General features: G+C 44.8%; 1 protein-coding gene across 1 annotated transcript; it reads left to right on the forward strand.

Annotated features, from left to right (window-relative positions):
* wipi2 (WD repeat domain, phosphoinositide interacting 2) lies at positions 1 to 16,446 on the forward strand. The gene is made up of 12 exons (XM_079520677.1): positions 1 to 315; positions 2,830 to 2,912; positions 4,194 to 4,363; positions 5,284 to 5,380; positions 6,414 to 6,511; positions 7,146 to 7,238; positions 7,396 to 7,466; positions 7,657 to 7,770; positions 8,030 to 8,194; positions 11,733 to 11,840; positions 12,682 to 12,779; positions 14,382 to 16,446. The coding sequence occupies exons 1-12, from the start codon at positions 242 to 244 to the stop codon at positions 14,492 to 14,494; spliced, it is 1,284 nt and encodes a 427-aa protein (XP_079376803.1). The 5' UTR covers positions 1 to 241; the 3' UTR covers positions 14,495 to 16,446.
* Positions 16,447 to 20,903: the final 4,457 nt, after the last annotated feature.

Genomic DNA, 20,903 nt, shown 5'->3' on the forward strand with positions numbered 1-20,903 from the left:
TCGTACAACCGGAGCTAGCTGCGCGAGCAACACAAACAGAGCATGCGCGGTTTGGGGGAGAGAGAGAGCAACAGCCCCTAGCTGGAAAAAACAACAACAATCACTGGAACAAGGCTGAAAGAAGAAGCGACGATGGAAGCTCCTCTCTTCTTCAGCCTTTGAGCACAGACGGTCACAAACCTCTGCCTTTAATATCTGCTCTAATAATACATTCTCACCGTAAATCAATGGTGTCGAGCCCATGAACCTGGCCAGTCAAAGCGGGGATGCTGGCGGAAGCCAGCTCCTCTTCGCCAACTTCAACCAGGACAACACGTAAGTAAGGGCCGGGGAGGATGAGGGAGAGTGGCCGGCGGGGGGATCCGATCCACCGTGGCCTGGCCTGGTGGTGGTGCTCTGTGACGTTACCATGGTTGGCTAATAATAATAATAATAATGCAGGTTGGCTGCTTTGTTTGAGGCCCCTCTCCGATGCATGATCACCGTGTTATTTCGCTTGCTGGCTCATTGAAATGGTTATTTTGGTTTCACCTGCCTATCACTGCTAGTCGATCGTTAGCTATAGCCATCGATACTAGCATGGATGCACACAGTCACACACAGTGTAGCATACATGCGCTAACTTTAGCTAACAAGTTAACAACACGCAGGAGGTGTCATGTAACACGCATGATGTAGTAAAGTGAATTGCAAAACTTTAGAACTTAGACTTTGACTTCGTTCTTTGGGATGATAATGTCTGATGAACGTGGCTAACGTTAGCATGTTTTGTTTGGGTGGTTTTTATGTATACTTGGACATGGCTGGTGTTTGTAGAAGTGTTGTAGGCAGCAATGAATTAATCCCCTGGTGTTTTGGTGTGCAGTTTAAAATGTAATGTTAGTAGTAGTATGAGGGACATTCGGTGAAACTATAGGTTTGCTGATCACTGTCCTTGGTCAGAGAGGCTAATGTTATTACAACACTAGCCGCAATTTGCAACTCTAGATTTTTTTTTACAATGGGATGAATCGAGTTGCAATACCCTCCATTGACTCCCCACTCATCATTTTGCGTTTGCGATCTGCTGGTCTTAAACAACGTTAAACTCACCAACATTGCAGCTGTAGTCCAAGCTTGAATTTTGCTCTTATAATCTGCAAAGCTTGTTTTTCATAAAAATCCCCCGTAGACATGTTATGAGCTACTTTCTGTCCAAAATATTCCACAAGTGATATTCCGATCCGCCATTTTGGAATTCTGCGACGGGCCGTAAAACAAGACGTGAGGGGGAGAGCTTGTTTAATAGAAGGCCGTGCGTGACGGGGCGTCGCGCTGCGTCGGCCTCTTCTTTGGGTGTCTTACCTGTGCAGGTAAGATCAAGGGGCCAGTGAGCACCCTGGGCAAGACCTACGCTGAAAAGACTATCAGCGGAAGTGTTGCGTGTAAAATAACTACGTCAAGCGGTGCGGCTGTGTTTACTAGTCTCCACCGAAACAAGGAAATGACGTTGATGCTTTACAAATCAGTTCACATTCTCCGCGAATGAAACAAGTGTTGTGATTGGTCGGGAAAATATCGTATCCGGGGGAAATACATCTGATGGATGTTCCGGAGGATACGTCCGCCGATAGCTTCTTTGCCTTACGTTGTGACCAGGCTCTTCTTTTCGCAGTTAAGTGAGCCTGGGACCGAGGCTAGCCAGTGAGGCTATTCAACGCTGAAGCTCTCCTCCCTAGTGGTAGGAGGAGGGACTACAGGCGGACCCGTGGATTCATGACCGGGAAACCCCGTGCAGCTGGGCTTTAACATTGAGCGCTCGGTTGCACTTCCGCATTTGACCACCAAAATGTGGTGGTCAAATGCGGATGTAGACGTTCTCAGACGGTACTTCCGGCAGTCTTCCGGGTGCTTCAAAACGCCACTGAGCAACTTCCACTGACATGAATAGCTGGGGGGGCGGAGCTTCGCGCCAGATCAGTCTCTATCCTTTTATATACTCTATGGGTAAGATTCTATTAAACAAGCTCTCCCCCTCACGTCTTGTTTTACGGCCCGTCGCAGAATTCCAAAATGGCGGATCGGAATATCACTTGTGGAATATTTTGGACAGAAAGTAGCTCATAACATGTCTACGGGGGATTTTTATGAAAAACAAGCTTTGCAGATTGAAAGAGCAAAATTCAAGCTTGGACTACAGCTGCAATGTTGGTGAGTTTAACGTTGTTTAAGACCAGCAGATCGCAAACGCAAAATGATGAGTGGGGAGTCAATGGAGGGTATTGCAACTCTAGATTCATCCCATTGTAAAAAAAATCTAGAGTTGCAAATTGCGGCTATTACAACACATGTTATTGTGTCGTGTGAGCCACACTGTCATCACCATGTGGGGAGCAGGTGACACACTAGGATTTGGTGACAGTCACTGGGAAGCGTGGTCGAGACAGGGAGGAAACGGCCAAAGGGGATGTCTTTTTTTCTTTCTTGTGTCATTTTTGGTATGTGCTTCAATCTCATGCTAAAGGCTTGGGATTTGCAATGTATACACACCAGGACATTTCCCAGTGTTTATTTGAATGTATTTCATTTAGGATATTTCTATGAATTGAATTGTGTGTGTGTGTGTGTGTGTGTGTGTGTGTGTGTGTGTGTGTGTGTGTGTGTGTGTGTGTGTGTGTGTGTGTGTGTGTGTGTGTGTGTGTGTGTGTGTGTGTGTGTGTGTGTGTGTGTGTGTGTGTGTGTGTGTGTGTGTGTGTGTGTGTGTGTGTGTGTGTGTGTGTGTCTGACATCTCTCTGCATCATTCATTGTTGGATAATTGCTACTGGTGTGTCTGCAATCACTTTGCGCAGGTCCTTAGCTGTTGGCACCAAATCAGGATACAAGTTCTTCTCCCTCTCGTCTGTGGACAAATTGGAGCAGATTTATGAATGTAGTGAGTATCTTCCGTTAGTTTGTTCTTTCGCTGTCGTGTGTGTGTGTGTGTGTGATCTAATTTCAGACACCTATGCAATCTCACTTTGTGAAGAATCGTGAAAAATGGTGCAGCACTAGTTGACTGTCTGATACATTTTAGTTACTCTTATGTTTTTGCTACAAGAGAGAGACTTTATAAGAGAGATTTAAGTCAAACACTTTGATGTTGTCTGTTTAAGTCAAACACTTTGATGTTGTCTGTTTAAAGCCACAGTAGTTGGCTCCAGCCAAGTGGCACATTTTGAATGTCAGTGATGCAAATAGGTTTTCAATGTAATGAGTCCCGGGATGCAGGGATGGTCTTTTAGAATTTAGATGAGTCCCAGGGACATTTTATGAGTCCCACTTCAATAGGAGTCATATTTTGCCATTTTTACAAATTGCAGCATTTAACTCCCATTTCTTTTTATATGGTTATAATGTGGTTATATTAATGTAGAAAATAGAAGAAATGATTATTATAACTAAAGCTAGCAAAATAAACTAGAATAAAAAACAGTACAGTAGTACAGTAGTAGTGCATCCCGTGGATGTAGAGGTCGTTGTTTTATTGCGTGACGTCCCTTAACTATAAACTGCGTTTTGGGATGCAAAATGCACCCTATTTTAATCTCTGCATTGAATGTAGTAATGTTCAGCAACTACAGACTAAAGACAATAAATATTTTCATGGAAAATTCTCTCGTGGAGCAAAATCGAGATTCACATTTGAGCAAGAATCGTGCGGAACTAACGAGTAGTATGACAATCATTTCTTTATATCTTTGTTCTGCACATTTCCGTAGCCATTTGCAGTGTGCCGTTACGTTAACCCATTTAGGCCTGACGTAGCGCGGCACTCGGAGCTTGTAGATCTGCTATTTTTCAACAGCTAAAGTATAACACAATGCTTAAAACACCAAATGGGGTTCCCGCCCAAAATGGGTTAATGGGTCATCAGCATTAATACACAACTCATAAGCCAAGATACAATGACTGCACATCAGCAGCACATACACAATACTTTAAAATATTCATTAACCACTTAAACCACAGCCTGTTGTGGGGAAAAGAAACCTCGATGGGCCATCATTACTAGAAAGTCTTCCATTAGGAATAGACCCACTGACTGCCTGACTGTTTCTCAGTGGACTATGACACATACTAAACGTACATTTCTCTGTGTCATGGGTTTGATTCATGACCTGTGCTGTCTGTCTGTCTGTCTGTCTGTCTGTCTGTCTGTCTGAATCTTCCTCAGCGGACACGGAGGATGTGTGTATTGTGGAGCGTCTATTCTCCAGCAGTCTGGTGGCTATCGTCAGTCTGAAGGCGCCCCGGAAGCTCAAAGTTTGTCATTTCAAGAAGGGAACGGAGATCTGTAACTACTCCTACTCCAACACCATACTGGCCGTCAAACTCAATAGACAGGTAGGGGGGGAAACACACACACACACACACACACACACACACACACACACACACACACACACACACACACACACACACACACACACACACACACATTCCTATACGGTTTCATTCATACAACTATACATGGTCTCTTATTTCAACAGGCGGGCAGAAGCCCATTAGTCACTCACGCACGCACGCACACACACACACACACACACACACACACACACACACACACACACACACACACACACACACACACACACACACACACACACACACACACTGTAATGGGAAATATGAAATCGTGCATTCAAACATAATTGTGTGAATCTGCACTCACACTATTCATTCTTAAAACTGCATATCTTGATTGTCTAGTCTAGCTGGGTGTGGTCTACACTGTAAGTAATAGGCCTCTCTTGACTTAATCAACCATTTACGCACATCAATAGGCTTTTGTTATGACAAGTGTTGGTGTGAGATGGCTCCAGTCTCCAGCTGTTTTAGCAACACCAGCCTAGACGATGTCTTTGTAAGGTCATGTTTACCCATCGCAGTTTCTTCAAACCCACCCACACTTGGACCACTTGTCATTCTAATTACATTTATCCCATTGTCTGATGTAGAGGCTACCTGTCTGGTCATGTGACCAACAGTTACTCCTCCTCCTCTGAGTAAGACTGTATAAAATTCACACACATGTATTGTTCTGGAGTTCAGTCATCCGACATGCTGGACGATGGTTGTGCTCTAGAGATCTCACACACACACACACACACACTGGCCCACAGTTCAACAGCCGTTTAGAAACAAATACATCAAACACGCTGCTCGCTCATAAAAAAGAAAAAGAAAAAAGCTGTCTTATTTGTGCTTCCTCTGGTCTTTGGGTCGTGTTGGTCTTTGATGGTGGGGTTATGTTTCCCTTACAGAGGCTTATAGTTTGTCTGGAGGAGTCACTGTACATCCACAACATCAGGGACATGAAAGTCCTGCACACCATCAGAGAGACCCCACCCAACCCCACAGGTGAGGTTTCACAACAATGCATGGCCAAGATGATCTCATCTCATCTCAGGCTGCCCTGTCTATAATCTCTTGTGTTTTCTGTGTCACTCGCGGCTTGGAATAAATATCCTAAATAAGCAACACTTTCGGTGGCACCATGGTGGTAATTAAACCACTCAAACCCTATACTTAGTTGACCGTATGCGTATACCCAAGGGCTTTATACTAGATTTAATAATGGCTAATCTGCAAGTGGATGAAGGAGGGGCACGGTGGCACAGTAGGTAGTAAGGTCCTGGGTTCGATTCCCGCTGGGGACGCTGGGGGCGTGTTCTCTCCTCTGCGTCATCAGTGCCAATACCCGAGGCGGGGTTGTCCCCTAGGGTACCCTCACAAAAAAACATGCAGTAATCCTGGTCTCTAAACTACCTCCCCCTGGCCAGCCGGGGCGCCTGATGGAGGGGAAAGGAACTGGTTGGAATAACGTGTTTCTTCCACACGCTACGTCCAACCGGGGAAACTCCCCTCAGGTGAAAGGATTTCGTTAGCCAAAATGTATATTAAGAATTTTTGTCTACATGTTCTATTACTCCTTTTTCTTTTAGTTTCTGTTACCTTGTAGGTGGTTAAGTAACTTGGAACCAAACGGACCGGTTTGGTTCCATTTGTACACACAGAGTTAAATTAACATTGATTTTACAACATAAATTGGGGGTCCCAGAGATAGAAATGCCATTAAATGGGGGTCCGTAGGCTAATGCATGTCAAACTGGGGGTCCTTGAAATTAATCGATTTGAGAATCTCTGCTAGAGCCCTAAGAATCTTCTCTTATGGGGGTCCCTGGCATATCTTTTCAAATGGGGGTCCGCAGGCTAATTAGTGTCAATTTGGAGGTCCTTGACATGAAAAAGTTTGGGAAACACTATTAGGCAGCTGCGTCAAAAAAATATCTTGCCTTATCGGGTGGTTTATTCGCGTCGCGTCACTAATGGGCCAGTGTGTAATGGCCTTTAGTGTAATTCCTTTCTCTGCATTCTCCCTCCCACTCTCTAGGTCTGTGTGCCCTCTCCATCAGCAATGATAACTGTTACCTTGCCTACCCTGGCAGTGCCACGATAGGAGAGGTCCAAGTGTTTGACACTGTCAACCTGGTAGGTCAGCGCGCGCACACACACACACACAAACACAGGCCCCTTTGTATGTGTGTTAAGTTGGTATATCCACTTGTATATGCACTTCAGTTTAGAGGTAGTGCTGTGGGTTAACCCATTCTGGGCGGGAACCCCTTTTGGTGTTTTAACTAAGCATTATGTTATACTTTAGCTATTGAAAAATAGCAGATCTACAAGCTCATAGCGTGCCACCGAGTGGCGCGCTACGAGCTTGTAGGTCTGCTATTTTTGAAAAATCGTAAAAATGCGGCACAAATCTTTGAATATATATTATTTCAGAGCGAACTTTTTTTTTGACGTCGGGCCAAATGGGTTAAGTCGGTATCATCCTCTTGTAAGTGCGCTTCCGTTTAGGGTTCTGTGTTGAATCGGCTTCGATGCAGACTCGCTGTCAGAGGGGTTTCTAGTCTGCGTCCGCTTCTTAACTATTTGGGTGGTGAGAGCCTTCATTCAATGTGGTGAGCCCTTAACCTGGATGAGCCTTCATTCAATGTGGTGAGCCCTTAACCTGGATGTGCAAATGGAGGTGGAGTGGATTAGAATGACATTGAGCAGCAGTATGTGTCTTAACGCTGTATCAGTTAGTGACCGTCTGTGCATTTCACCCTTCTAGCGGGCGGCTAACATGATCCCAGCCCATGACAGTCCTTTAGCTGCGTTGGCCTTTGATGCTAGTGGAACCAAATTGGCCACAGCCTCGGAGAAGGTATGTCTTTACTTGGCCTGTTCTGTTGGTAATATCAGTGTGTGCCCTAGTTTCACTGCAGGGGGACATTCATGAACCTCCTTTTCATTTTCTGGCGATATACTGTATGTCTTACTGTACATCTGTGCTGTTTTTTGTGTCTTTCAATACTTCTCAGGGTACAGTGATTCGTGTCTTCTCCATCCCAGAGGGACAGAAACTCTTTGAGTTTCGACGAGGAGTCAAGAGGTAGTGAAATCATTTACAGACGACTCGTATACAGCAGTTCATTCAGTTCAGTTACTCGGCATGTGTGTGTGCGTGTACGCACATTGCTATAGTTGTGACGGCAAATTGACTGCACAAGTATTGTAGGATTTAGGATTTGAGAAATGAGCATTTCTGTCCTCCTAACAGTATAGTAATGCCTATCTTCTAGGTGCGTGAGTATCTGTTCGCTGGCGTTCAGTATGGAGGGCCTCTACCTGTCTGCCTCCAGCAACACAGAGACTGTCCACATTTTCAAACTGGAGACGCAGAAGGAGAAGTATGTGTGAGTGTATATACCTTTATTATCCACCTGAGCGTACGCGTGATGGCGTCGTTGCCGCCGTAAGTAACTGATGTACAAGTGTGCATTGCATTTTCTACGTAGAATTATAGCTAGCATGCCTATTTTAGCCAGCAGGGACTACCGATTTACAAGTGAGAAACACTACGTAGCTCGCTTGTGTCGCTTAAATCAGTTATTCTCTCATTTTCTTATGCTCTTTATTGTGTGTGTGTGTGTGTGTGTGTGTGTGTGTGTGTAGCCCAGCGGAGGAGCCCACCACATGGGGAGGGTACTTGGGGAAAGTGCTGATGGCGTCGACCACCTACCTGCCAGCCCAGGTCACAGAGATGTGGACGCAGGGACGAGCCTTCGCCACCGTACGGCTGCCCTTCTCTGGACACAAGAACATCTGTGCCCTAGCTGTGTGAGTGCACACACACACACGCATACACACACACACACACACACACACACACACACACACACATCCCTATAGTGCTGCACAATTAATCGAAAAAAGATGGAGCTCTAGATTCATACACCTAAGGAGAGGTTTAAGTCAAGCACTTTGATGTTGTCTGTTTAAAGCCACAGTAGTTGGTTCCAGGTGACACATTTTGAATGTTCAGCAACTACAGACGAAAGACAATATAATGTTTTCATGGAGTAAATGAGAATCGTGATCTCAATCAGTCACAGAGAGCCAGTCACAGAGACCATGTCCAGAGCCAGACACTGAGACCATGTCCAGACACAGAGACCATGTCCAGAGCCAGACACTGAGACCATGTCCAGACACAGAGACCATGTCCAGAGCCAGACACTGAGATCATGTCCAGACACAGAGACCATGTCCAGAGCCAGACACTGAGACCATGTCCAGAGCCAGACACTGAGACCATGTCCAGACACAGAGACCATGTCCAGAGCCAGACACTGAGACCATGTCCAGACACAGAGACCATGTCCAGAGCCAGACACTGAGACCATGTCCAGACACAGAGACCATGTCCAGAGCCAGACACAGAGACCATGTCCAGACACAGAGACCATGTCCAGAGCCAGACACAGAGACCATGTCCAGAGCCAGACACTGAGACCATGTCCAGAGCCAGACACTGAGACCATGTCCAGAGCCAGACACAGAGACCATGTCCAGACACAGAGACCATGTCCAGAGCCAGACACTGAGACCATGTCCAGAGCCAGACACAGAGACCATGTCCAGACACAGAGACCATGTCCAGAGCCAGACACTGAGACCATGTCCAGAGCCAGACACAGAGACCATGTCCAGACACAGAGACCATGTCCAGAGCCAGACACAGAGACCATGTCCAGACACAGAGACCATGTCCAGAGCCAGACACTGAGACCATGTCCAGACACTGAGACCATGTCCAGACACAGAGACCATGTCCAGAGCCAGACACTGAGACCATGTCCAGAGCCAGACACAGAGACCATGTCCAGACACAGAGACCATGTCCAGAGCCAGACACAGAGACCATGTCCAGAGCCAGACACTGAGACCATGTCCAGAGCCAGACACTGAGACCATGTCCAGAGCCAGACACAGAGACCATGTCCAGACACAGAGACCATGTCCAGAGCCAGACACTGAGACCATGTCCAGAGCCAGACACAGAGACCATGTCCAGACACAGAGACCATGTCCAGAGCCAGACACAGAGACCATGTCCAGACACAGAGACCATGTCCAGAGCCAGACACTGAGACCATGTCCAGACACTGAGACCATGTCCAGACACAGAGACCATGTCCAGAGCCAGACACTGAGACCATGTCCAGACACAGAGACCATGTCCAGACACAGAGACCATGTCCAGAGCCAGACACTGAGACCATGTCCAGACACTGAGACCATGTCCAGACACAGAGACCATGTCCAGAGCCAGACACTGAGACCATGTCCAGACACAGAGACCATGTCCAGAGCCAGACACTGAGACCATGTCCAGACACAGAGACCATGTCCAGAGCCTGACACTGAGACCATGTCCAGACACAGACCATGTCCAGACACAGAGACCATGTCCAGAGCCAGACACTGAGACCATGTCCAGAGCCAGACACTGAGACCATGTCCAGACACAGAGACCATGTCCAGAGCCAGACACTGAGACCATGTCCAGACACAGAGACCATGTCCAGAGCCAGACACTGAGACCATGTCCAGACACAGAGACCATGTCCAGAGCCATACACTGAGACCATGTCCAGAGCCAGACACTGAGACCATGTCCAGAGCCATACACTGAGACCATGTCCAGAGCCAGACACTGAGACCATGTCCAGAGCCAGACACTGAGACCATGTCCAGAGCCAGACACTGAGACCATGTCCAGAGCCAGACACTGAGACCATGTCCAGAGCCAGACACAGAGACCATGTCCAGACACAGAGACCATGTCCAGACACAGAGACCATGTCCAGAGCCAGACACTGAGACCATGTCCAGACACAGAGACCATGTCCAGACACAGAGACCATGTCCAGAGCCAGACACAGAGACCATGTCCAGACACAGAGACCATGTCCAGAGCCAGACACAGAGACCATGTCCAGACACAGAGACCATGTCCAGAGCCAGACACAGAGACCATGTCCAGACACAGAGACCATGTCCAGAGCCAGACACAGAGACCATGTCCAGAGCCAGACACAGAGAGCCAGACACAGAGACCATGTCCAGAGCCAGACACAGAGACCATGTCCAGACACAGAGACCATGTCCAGAGCCAGACACTGAGACCATGTCCAGAGCCAGACACAGAGACCATGTCCAGAGCCAGACACTGAGACCATGTCCAGAGCCAGACACAGAGACCATGTCCAGACACAGAGACCATGTCCAGACACAGAGACCATGTCCAGAGCCAGACACAGAGACCATGTCCAGAGCCAGACACAGAGAGCCAGACACAGAGACCATGTCCAGAGCCAGACACAGAGACCATGTCCAGAGCCAGACACAGAGACCATGTCCAGAGCCAGACACAGAGACCATGTCCAGAGCCAGACACTGAGACCATGTCCAGAGCCAGACACTGAGACCATGTCCAGAGCCAGACACTGAGACCATGTCCAGAGCCAGACACTGAGACCATGTCCAGAGCCAGACACAGAGTCAAACAAATCAATGTCTCATTTCATTTTGAGTAGCTAGGAACCATGATGATGTCATGCTAACTAACCACACACACACACACACATGTCACACACACAAAATGAAAGAAAAAGACAACCCAAGCGATTACTTATGAGGCCTTTATTATTTAGTGTTTGTTGTTCGAAACACTGCAGAGACTGCATATTGTCACTGTCTGTTCTTGCCTTAGAACGAGTACTCTAAAGTGTGTGGCTCACTCAGATCAGCCAACGCAGGGAAGCTGGAGGTACCTTCACTAAAAACGCCGGGACAACGCTCCACACGTCCCAAACTCTTCTCCCTTCTGGCTCCAAAACTATGGAATGCACTTCCCATTGCAGTCAGAACTGCAGCCTCACTCCCAATCTTCCGCCGTAGTCTGAAAACCCACCTCTTCAGACTCCACCATGGCCCGTAGCACTTGCCCTAGCCTAGCCCCTTAGATAGCACATTATGTAGACTTAGATAGTATTTTAAACAGACTTATAGCTTGTTATGTAGACAGCTCTAGAATTGCACTTTATGTAGTCATAGCACTTTATAGTACACATGTATAATATATTATATAGTATAGTATGTATAGTTTACATAGATACTCCACTGTTACGTTCTTAGTTTACGCATGATTCATGATAACTACTTTTTATACATGTGATGTATGCCATGCTTTTTGTTATTGCTTAATGTAAGTCGCTCTGGATTAAGAGCGTCTGCTAAATGCCTAAATTGTAATTGTAAATTGTGTGTGTGTGTGTGTGTGTGTGTGTGTGTGTCCTTGCTGACATGACAGGATCCAGAAGATCCCACGGTTGCTGGTGGCGGCCGCTGATGGCTACCTGTATCTGTACAACCTAGACCCTCAAGAGGGAGGAGAATGCACACTTATGAAACAGCACAGGTAACGCACACGCACACCAGGAACATGCTGTACTACTGCCTCTGTATATGTAAACAAACAGACTGTGTGTGTGTGTGTGTGTGTGTGTGTGTGTGTGTGTGTGTGTGTGTGTGTGTGTGTGTGTGTGTGTGTGTGTGTGTGTGTGTGTGTGTGTGTGTGTGTGTGTGTGTGTGTGTGTGTGTGTGTGTGTGTGTGTGTGTGTGTGTGTGTGTGTGTGTGTGTAATCCAGGGGTGGGCAACTTTGACAATGGAGAAAGCCACAATATTTCCACACTCTGTGGCTATTTTTGCCACTGTCGTAGCAAAAATAGCCGATCTGTGATGCGTTTTGAGCTTGTAGATCAGCTATTTTTGCTATATTTTAATTGAAAGCAAATCCAACCGACGGGTTACACGTCCTAGCGCATTATTATTGATATCAAACGAGAGAAAAATATTCTAAAATTTTGTTCTTTTTGAGTTGGCCTCCAAGGCCACCATAGTCTTCGCTCTTCGCACATCCGCGGTCCCATTCACTTCCCTGTTAACGCTGCAGAAAGAATCCTCTAGGGCGCTCTCCGTGGTTTTGATCAGATGGATATACTAAGCTCTTCATTTCTGACTTCTGACCTGCCTCTCTCAAAATATGAACGCGATCGATTTTTGTCCGGAATGGAAGGGGGGGGCTTTACAGAGTAAAAGCGGCCATATCTGCGCGGCCCCCCGATCTGTTAATTTGAAAGACATCCCGGCGCTGATTGTGTTAACCTGAGGGCCACATGTTGGCCTGGACATGGCCAGTTGCCCATGTAGGCCTCTGTATGTGTGTAATTTTTGGTCGGTCCTTGTGTTGTGTGTCCAGGTTAGACGGCAGCGCCGAGGCGCCCAACGAGATCTTGGAGCAGGGGTCACACGATCGCCCGCTGGTGGCTCAGACCTACGGCTCTGCGGTCACTAAAGGTATTCGTAGGACAAAATATGCCTCACATGTCTGACACTGCTGCTCAGATAAGAAGCTTTACATTTCAGTTCATCATTAACCAAACTGTAACCAGTTTAAGACGAAACGTTTCAGTAAAGTGAAGTCCACATCACTGAATGGTAAAACCAGCTGCAGCATTTTGAATTGGGACCTTTGCAATTTTGGGGTTCTGTTTGGGGTTCTGTTTGGGGTTCTGTTGCAAGTGGTGGAAGTTGCAACTTGTTGCGTTGTAAAACATTTATGTGGACTGGGCTTAACCTATTTAGGCCTCAGGCCGATTTTTCTGAAAAACCTATGGTTCTATGTCAGTGGTGCTCAACCTTTTTCATGTCAAGGACCCCAGAATTATCTGTATTTGGCCGCGGACCCCCCCCCCCATTTGAAAATATGTGACCAGATTTGACTGAGAGACTGCCATCGCGCAAATTCCAGCATTTCACCAGAGGAGAAACACTTTTTTTTCTTTTTTTCAAAATGAGTTAATAGCACAGGCAGACTCTTCACATACTAGAGCATGTCTGAAATAAGTGTTGGAGCTGAAATCGACATGTAAATATGAAATAAATGCTTAAACATGTAGCTAGGTGTAATGTTAGAGTCCACAGAAGTGAACCTTTCAAGCCTGTTTTCTCAATTCTCTGTTTTCTGTAAGACATTACTCTATAAGCCATATCTCCAAAACTGGTGGGTCAAACTGAACAACCAATATGTCAATTTGAAGCTATGATTCCCTGCTTTCACATGGGATGAAAAAACGAAAATTCCAAAAAATCCAATGGCAGCCCCTCAGTCAAATTTAGTCACATATGTTATTCCAGGGACCCCCCCCCCCCAGAAGCAAATATTTGAGCTAAAAACGTTAGCTCTGGAAGAATATATATTCAAAGATTTGCGCCACATTTTCAAGATTTTTCAAAAATAGCAGATCTACGAGCTTGTAGATCTGCTATTTTTCAATAGCTAACGTATAACTTAATGCTTAAAACACCAAAAGGGGTTCCCGTCCTGAATGGGTCAAGTCAAATATTTCCTGTATACTTTGTTCTACAGTATTCTTTCGGCGTTTGATCTGAATCTAATGTTCGTCAAAGAACGTCAGTTGGAGCGTATACCGCCTCGTCTTGGGACCATGGGGAATATCCCATTCTAGACGGGAACCCCTTTTAGTGTTATGTTATACTTTAGCTATTGAAAAATAGCAGATCTACAAGCTCATAGCGCAGTGCCGCGCTACGAGCTTGTAGATCTGCTATTTTGGAAAAATCACAAATGTGGCGCAAATCTTTGAATATATATATTCTTTCAGAGTGAACGTTTTTTTTTTAACTCAAATCTTTGCTTCTGGAGGGGTCCCTGGAACTAATATATTCAGATGGGGGTCGGCGGCCAAATACATTAGTATAATTTTTAATTTTTTTAATTTGAATAATTCTAGGGGTTCTTGACATGAAATAGTTTGGGCGCCACTGACCTACAGTAGAAACATGGATGTAGAAGTCATATGTAGAATCGTCCTCGGGTCTAAATGGAATATTCCAGCCGGTGTTGTATTTGACCTTTGAACTGTGTCTTGCTGCTAGGTTACTGCGAGGAGCAGGGCGCCGTGGGAGGGGCCGGCTTGGAGGACGACCTCAACGACCTACGATTGGAGGAGGAGAACGAGCAGCCGCCGCTCATCCTGGAGACTGACTGACTGACTGACGGACGGCTGCAGCGACCAATCAGAGCTGCTATATGAACACATGTGACACGAGGGGGGGAGGGGGAAGGGGGAAGGGCAGGATTAAAGACGGGGGGCCGAGCACACTCAAGAGCCCGTCTTCGTCAGTCTTGTCTGTCCACGTACATGTCCACCTTTCTTCTCCCTACCCTCCCTACTCCCGTCTCTCGCTCCCCGATTCAATTCGCCCCCTCAGTTACCCTGCGCGGGTGAACTTGAAGCTTTGCATGTACATGTGCCAACCGCTTAAAAAACAAAAACAACAACCACCCATGATACATACAAACAAACGTGCTCCTATAAGCGAATACCTGGTGAAAGGAGTGTTTTGGAGCCTGCGTGCCCAACATCCTCTTTGCAAATGTAGCTCTTGTCTCCAGGTAGTCACACACACGCACACGGCGCCACGCGCTCCCGTTATTTTGAATTGGTCGTCCTATAAGTGCCTCTCTGCCCCTGTCGTCGTGGTTTGTTTTGTTTCGCGAGGGTTGATTTACTCCCTCTTGGCTAATGAAAGCTGTTTTATTTTCCATTTTGATTCTAATCCTGTGTGCGTTTTAATTTAATTTAATAAGAACCTCTCCTCACACGCACCGTCGCCTCCTACACATGTCCCTGCCAGAAGTGAAGCATATTGCAGTGGTAGGGCGCGTGTGTGTGTGTGTGTGAGAGTAGTAGTTCACTCTGACGTTTTGGTTTTTATCTTTCGAAGAATGTCGTTGAACCTTTTGGCATGAGGCAGAGAATACACTATATACAATACTTTTGAATGTGTGTGTATGCTGGCTGATATGTGTGTGACTGATAGAGAAAGATGAGGTGACTGTGATAGAGAAAGATTATGCAAGCTGAAATACTGTGTGTGTGTGTGTGTGTGGGGGTGTGTGTGTGTGGGGCGCGCGCGACGCAGGCGTGCTGGGAATTTACAAAACTTTTAGAAATTGGCCTTCAATTGTTCTAGTTGGCACAGTCCACTTGGCACAGTGAACCTTTCTACCCCTTCCCCCTCTATAAGGCCTGCAGCCATTGTTTGACTTAAATCTCTATTACTCATATCTGTCTCTCTCTCTCTCTTAAAAAAAATCTACGTAACCAATCATAACCAATCATTTTGTCATGTGTAAGAAAACATGCATGGTGGTGTTGATGTGGTACTGTACGTGTCCATACAGTAAGGAGGACACCAAGATGATCAAATGGGTCGTGAGACAGATAGACAAAGGAACTCGGGTCCCAAATGAAAGTTTTCAGCGCTGCAGTTGTTTGTAAGCAGCCGCACTGTTATCCTTCGCATCTTCTTTAATGCGTAATTTCTACAGATCTACAGTACGTGCTCACAACGGAACATGGCGCGTGGCAGGCTTGTAGATTGGCTATTTCCAGCGTGTGACGCCCTAAGTTTAATGCCTGATTTATACCTGGAAATAGCAGGTCTACAAGGTCACGACACATTGCGGTGCGATGCTTTACGAGCTTTGTAGATTAGCCATTTTTGGTACGCGACACCGCCGTGCAACAACGTATAAATCACCTCCTAAATCCGGCTCAACACATTTACTGCTCCTCTCTGTACTTGACTTGATGTGGCAAGATATCTCACCACTGGACCATGTTACCAGGCCATGCCGTGGATTCAAGCTTTAGCTTAGAAATTCTGGGGTGTCTTTTGTCGGCCGTGCAGAAACCGAACTGTGGGTTGTAATTTGGCCGGCCCTGAAACGTAATGCTTGAGGCTCATCATTTTGGTCCAGATGGTTTCCCGTTCTCCTTTTTTGATGTGTGAGGTGTAAAGGTTCAAAAGAAGGCTATAGCAGTGGGGGAGTTGGAGTGTCAGACGTTTTCTAATGATTTTGTATAAAAAAAAACAAATGTGAAATGTTCATCTGAAACTAAAATGAAAATAAAATCCATGTTGATGTATTATGGATGCTGGCTTTGCTGCTTTTCTATTTTTTATTAAACTTTTTTTTTTGCAAAAAAAAAGTTAAGATGCAATTTGACAAGAACTTTAAGAATCAGTGCTTTTGTTTGTATTTATTGTACTGTTTATGTAAACATTTGGAGATCTGTATCAGCTAGACTAGACCATATCTCAGTTATTTACTGGCACTCCTTAAAGGTATATTCAGTGATTTAACTTAATTCAAATATCACTTATTTTTTCTTTTTTTCTGGATAATCCTCCCTACTATAGAGTGTGCTGACCATATAAGGAGTTCCTCCCTGTCCCCAGTGAGCCCCTGGGGTAAAAAAAACCCCCTAGTTTCAGTTTTGGTGGCGGGTGGCAAAACCTTCATCCAATCAGGATGAGAGGGGCCTTCCTCCAATCATGATCGAGTGGGGGCGGGCCTTGGTGCACATGCTGTTGGCCTGTTGCACTTCCCCCCACTGTAGAGCGTGCATGTGCACATTTTGTTACCAGGGCGGACTGGGTGGTTTTCCAAATCACCGAAATCACTGAATGCTCCTTTAAAATGTGTATTTCCTCCATGTCTTTGTCTTAGATGGTGTGGCTTTCATCTCCATGTTCCACATATAGGTGGGACATGCTTAAAGGACCACTTCACCACTTTTCAACTTCTCTTCCTATAATTGGTCCTAACTAATGTTCATGATAAAATACCGCCATTTCTTCCTACTCAGTCTGTGTCTCAGAAACCCGTCCACCAGTGACATCATCGATGGTGAATCCAAGCTAATAGAAACGGCAGGCTTTCTTTTCCTGAAAAGTTGCAATGTAAAAGTTGAAGCCATCGTTCTCACGATAATAAACATCTAAATATATTTTTAAACAAATCTTGTTTAAAAAAAAATCTGCCTAATGATGTCACTGGTGGACGACGGGTGTCCGAACTGCCCCAAAGCCCTACTATGAGAGACAGACTGAGTAGGAAAAAACGGTGGTGTTTTATCATGAACATTAGTGAGGACCAATTATATGAAGAGATGTTGAAAAGTGGTGAAGTGGTCCTTTAAGGAAAGTCATATATCAGCAAACTGGTTTTGAATGAAAAACTAAAACAACACTGTCACGCAACTCTTAATAACCTTGGGAAGTTTGCTATCTAATGTATGTGATTATAAAATGTAGACTGTAGTACAACTTGAGCCCTGTTCCAGGACATGGAATACTTGCCCATGTTCTGCAAACGCAACACAACTTAAATTTCCACATCTTAGTTGTGATAATAGTAGGCCTATAGTGGAGATGCTTAGGGATATGTTCACGCTATTTCGTTTAAAAGCGCCAAAGTTTGCACAGATGTAGTCCAGGGCATACTTTAATGACTTAGCTAGGGCGCCCGAGCCACAAATCCATATGGCCACCATTAACAACGTGTATATAAAGGCAAATATTTCTACATTTCATTATGCTTTAAGTAGCATGTTATGGCAAACTAGGGCGTTTTCATGATTCTGAGGATTCTGAGGCGTTTTCATGATTCTGAGGATTCTGAGGCGTTTTCATGATTCTGAGGTCATCACATTTGGGCAAGTGGCTATATGGCCGGATTTTGCCCAAAGTGTTTTGCAGAGGATCGACTGAATGATGGTGTAGTCTAATGATCAGACTGAATGATGGTGTAGTCTAATGATCAGACTGAATGATGGTGTAGTCTAATGATCAGACTGAATGATGGTGTAGTCTAATGATCAGACTGAATGATGGTGTAGTCTAATGATCAGACTCAGCACAGATATTTGTTCAAATCCCAGTTAATTTACAGTTCATTGCTTTTCAACTTTACCTAATGAACTGCTAAAGTGCAAAAGAATGCTTCAATAAAACAAGAAACATGTGCTAGGAGTGACTGAGAGATGGTCTACTGGTCTCACGAGCAGGCTCACAATCCAGAGATTCTGTTCAAGTCCCACATTCTGCAGTACTTTGAAATTTACTATATATATATTGATAGTAAAGTGCATGAGCCGAGTATAAATGAAACATTGCACAAAGATGTTAATATTCTCTCTGCACAATTAGCAGATGGCCACACACTTTAATTCAGCTCACTTTAATTAAATTATTATGAATATAATGAAATGTAAAATGGTGTCTTATAACTAATGAGGGCACTTTGTGTGCAGGACACAAAAATCAAATAAGCAATAATTTGTAACAGAGTGTTTCGTTCTATGTTGATTGCAGTATTGATACTTTTACTAAACTCATTTCAAGAAATTGAGTAATTTTTCCACTACTGAGTGGAATCAAACCAAGGATCTCTCACACTTAAAGACTATATTATAGCCCATAGGAGAGACTGGATACCCAGGCCACTGTTAATGATTCTGAACTCAATAGGAAGAACTTTTAATGATTTGAGAGTTCAAGGTTTGAAAACCTGAAACGGCATGCTATAGTATGCCGTCCGAGACCATGGGCTATAGCCCATGGTCAAAAATGATGAAAAACGAGGATTTGAAAAAAAGATGAAAATCACTCCGAGACCATGGGCTGGGTGATTTTCGTCTTTTTTTCAAATCCTCAAAAATTATGAAAAAGGCATGCTATGCCATGGGCTGAACTTGAACCCACGACCTGTGGCTCACATAGACAGCAGGTTATCAGAGTGCCACCAATCTCCTCAGCTTTCCATCTCTTTCCAGTGTTCTTCTGGATGTTATTCTCCCAAACATGCTGCAGAGTGAAAGTAGGAGGAACTCAGCAGGATTTGAACTCACAACCTCTGGCTCACATGGATGTCGTCTTAACAAGGGTGCCACAGAACTCTCTGTGATTTTAGGTTCTAAATTGTTCCTCTTGGTGTCACCTTTCAAATGACGCCTTGGGATCATGTACAGAGCATTTGAATGGTGTTTGCTGTGCATCAAAGGTGTTTTTTAGTGCATTTAAGGGTTATCGTTGATGTTAATCAGATGATAGAGGAGAAACCACGACAGAACATGACAGAACACAGAGAGCCTGGTAGCTCAGTTTGTTAAGTGGCTGTCCACATGATCCAGATGTTGTGGGTTCAAATCCCACTCTGGTCTTTACTCTGAAACTTTACTTTGAAGAAAGAAGAAGATAAAAGTGCCCGGAAATCTCACTCAGTCAGGCAAAGGTAGTGATGGTGCAGTTGGTAAAGAAAAGGACCTCGAAGTTTATGCATCGTGGTGTGGCGAACCACTCGCAGGTTCAAGCCTAATGCCACTAACTAACATGTCCTGATCCCACCAGTTGACCATGATCCTTGCAAAGTAGTAAGGATATAGGAGTGGGCGGTGGTGCCCCCCGGGCGTTTCGGACAATAAAATGAGGTGGCCATGAAACAAAAATCTGTCTGAAATATTAATACAAGGAGAGAGAGGAAGGGGTGTGGTGAGAGAGAGATGAGCGGGTGTCTCAACTCTATTCACACTATTTATAATTCAGCTTACTGTGGAGACACATGCTGGAACTTTTTACTTTGAAATGTTTTGTAGTTTCTGAGTTATTTAACTTAAACGCCCAATGCATTCTCAATGGCAATAGCACAAACTTTGGCATGCTACTAGTCCTACATACTTACACCTAGAAACCCCATTCAAACCTATTTAGGTTCATCTTACGGTGGACATGTTTGCCTGAAAAGGAATCTTTGAAATGTTTCATAGTTTTAGAAATATAGTGCTTTCAAATTTGAGAAAGTTATAATGGGGCTCAATGGCAGATAGTGGCATGTCAAAAAATCACTTTCACCTAGAAACTCCATTCACACGTTTTATAATTCAGCTTACTGTGGAGACACATGCTGGAACCTTTTACTTTGAAATGTTTTGTAGTTTCTGAGTTATTTAACTTAAACGCCCAATGCATTCTCAATGGCAATAGCACAAACTTTGGCATGCTACTAGTCCTACATACTTACACCTAGAAACCCCATTCAAACCTATTTAGGTTCATCTTACGGTGGACATGTTTGCCTGAAAAGGAATCTTTGAAATGTTTCATAGTTTTAGAAATATAGTGCTTTCAAATTTGAGAAAGTTATAATGGGGCTCAATGGCAGATAGTGGCACGTCAAAAAATCACTTTCACCTAGAAACTCCATTCACACGTCTTATAATTCAGCTTACTGTGGAGACACATGCTGGAACTTTTTACTTTGAAATGTTTTGTAGTTTCTGAGTTATTTAACTTAAACGCCCAATGCATTCTCAATGGCAATAGCACAAACTTTGGCATGCTACTAGTCCTACATACTTACACCTAGAAACCCCATTCAAACCTATTTAGGTTCATCTTACGGTGGACATGTTTGCCTGAAAAGGAATCTTTGAAATGTTTCATAGTTTTAGAAATATAGTGCTTTCAAATTTGAGAAAGTTATAATGGGGCTCAATGGCAGATAGTGGCCTCAAAAATGATGAAAACCGGAAACGGCATGCTATAGTA

Source organism: Electrona antarctica (genome assembly GCF_951216825.1).
Source record: "Electrona antarctica genome assembly, chromosome: 14".
Taxonomy (NCBI): domain Eukaryota; kingdom Metazoa; phylum Chordata; class Actinopteri; order Myctophiformes; family Myctophidae; genus Electrona; species Electrona antarctica.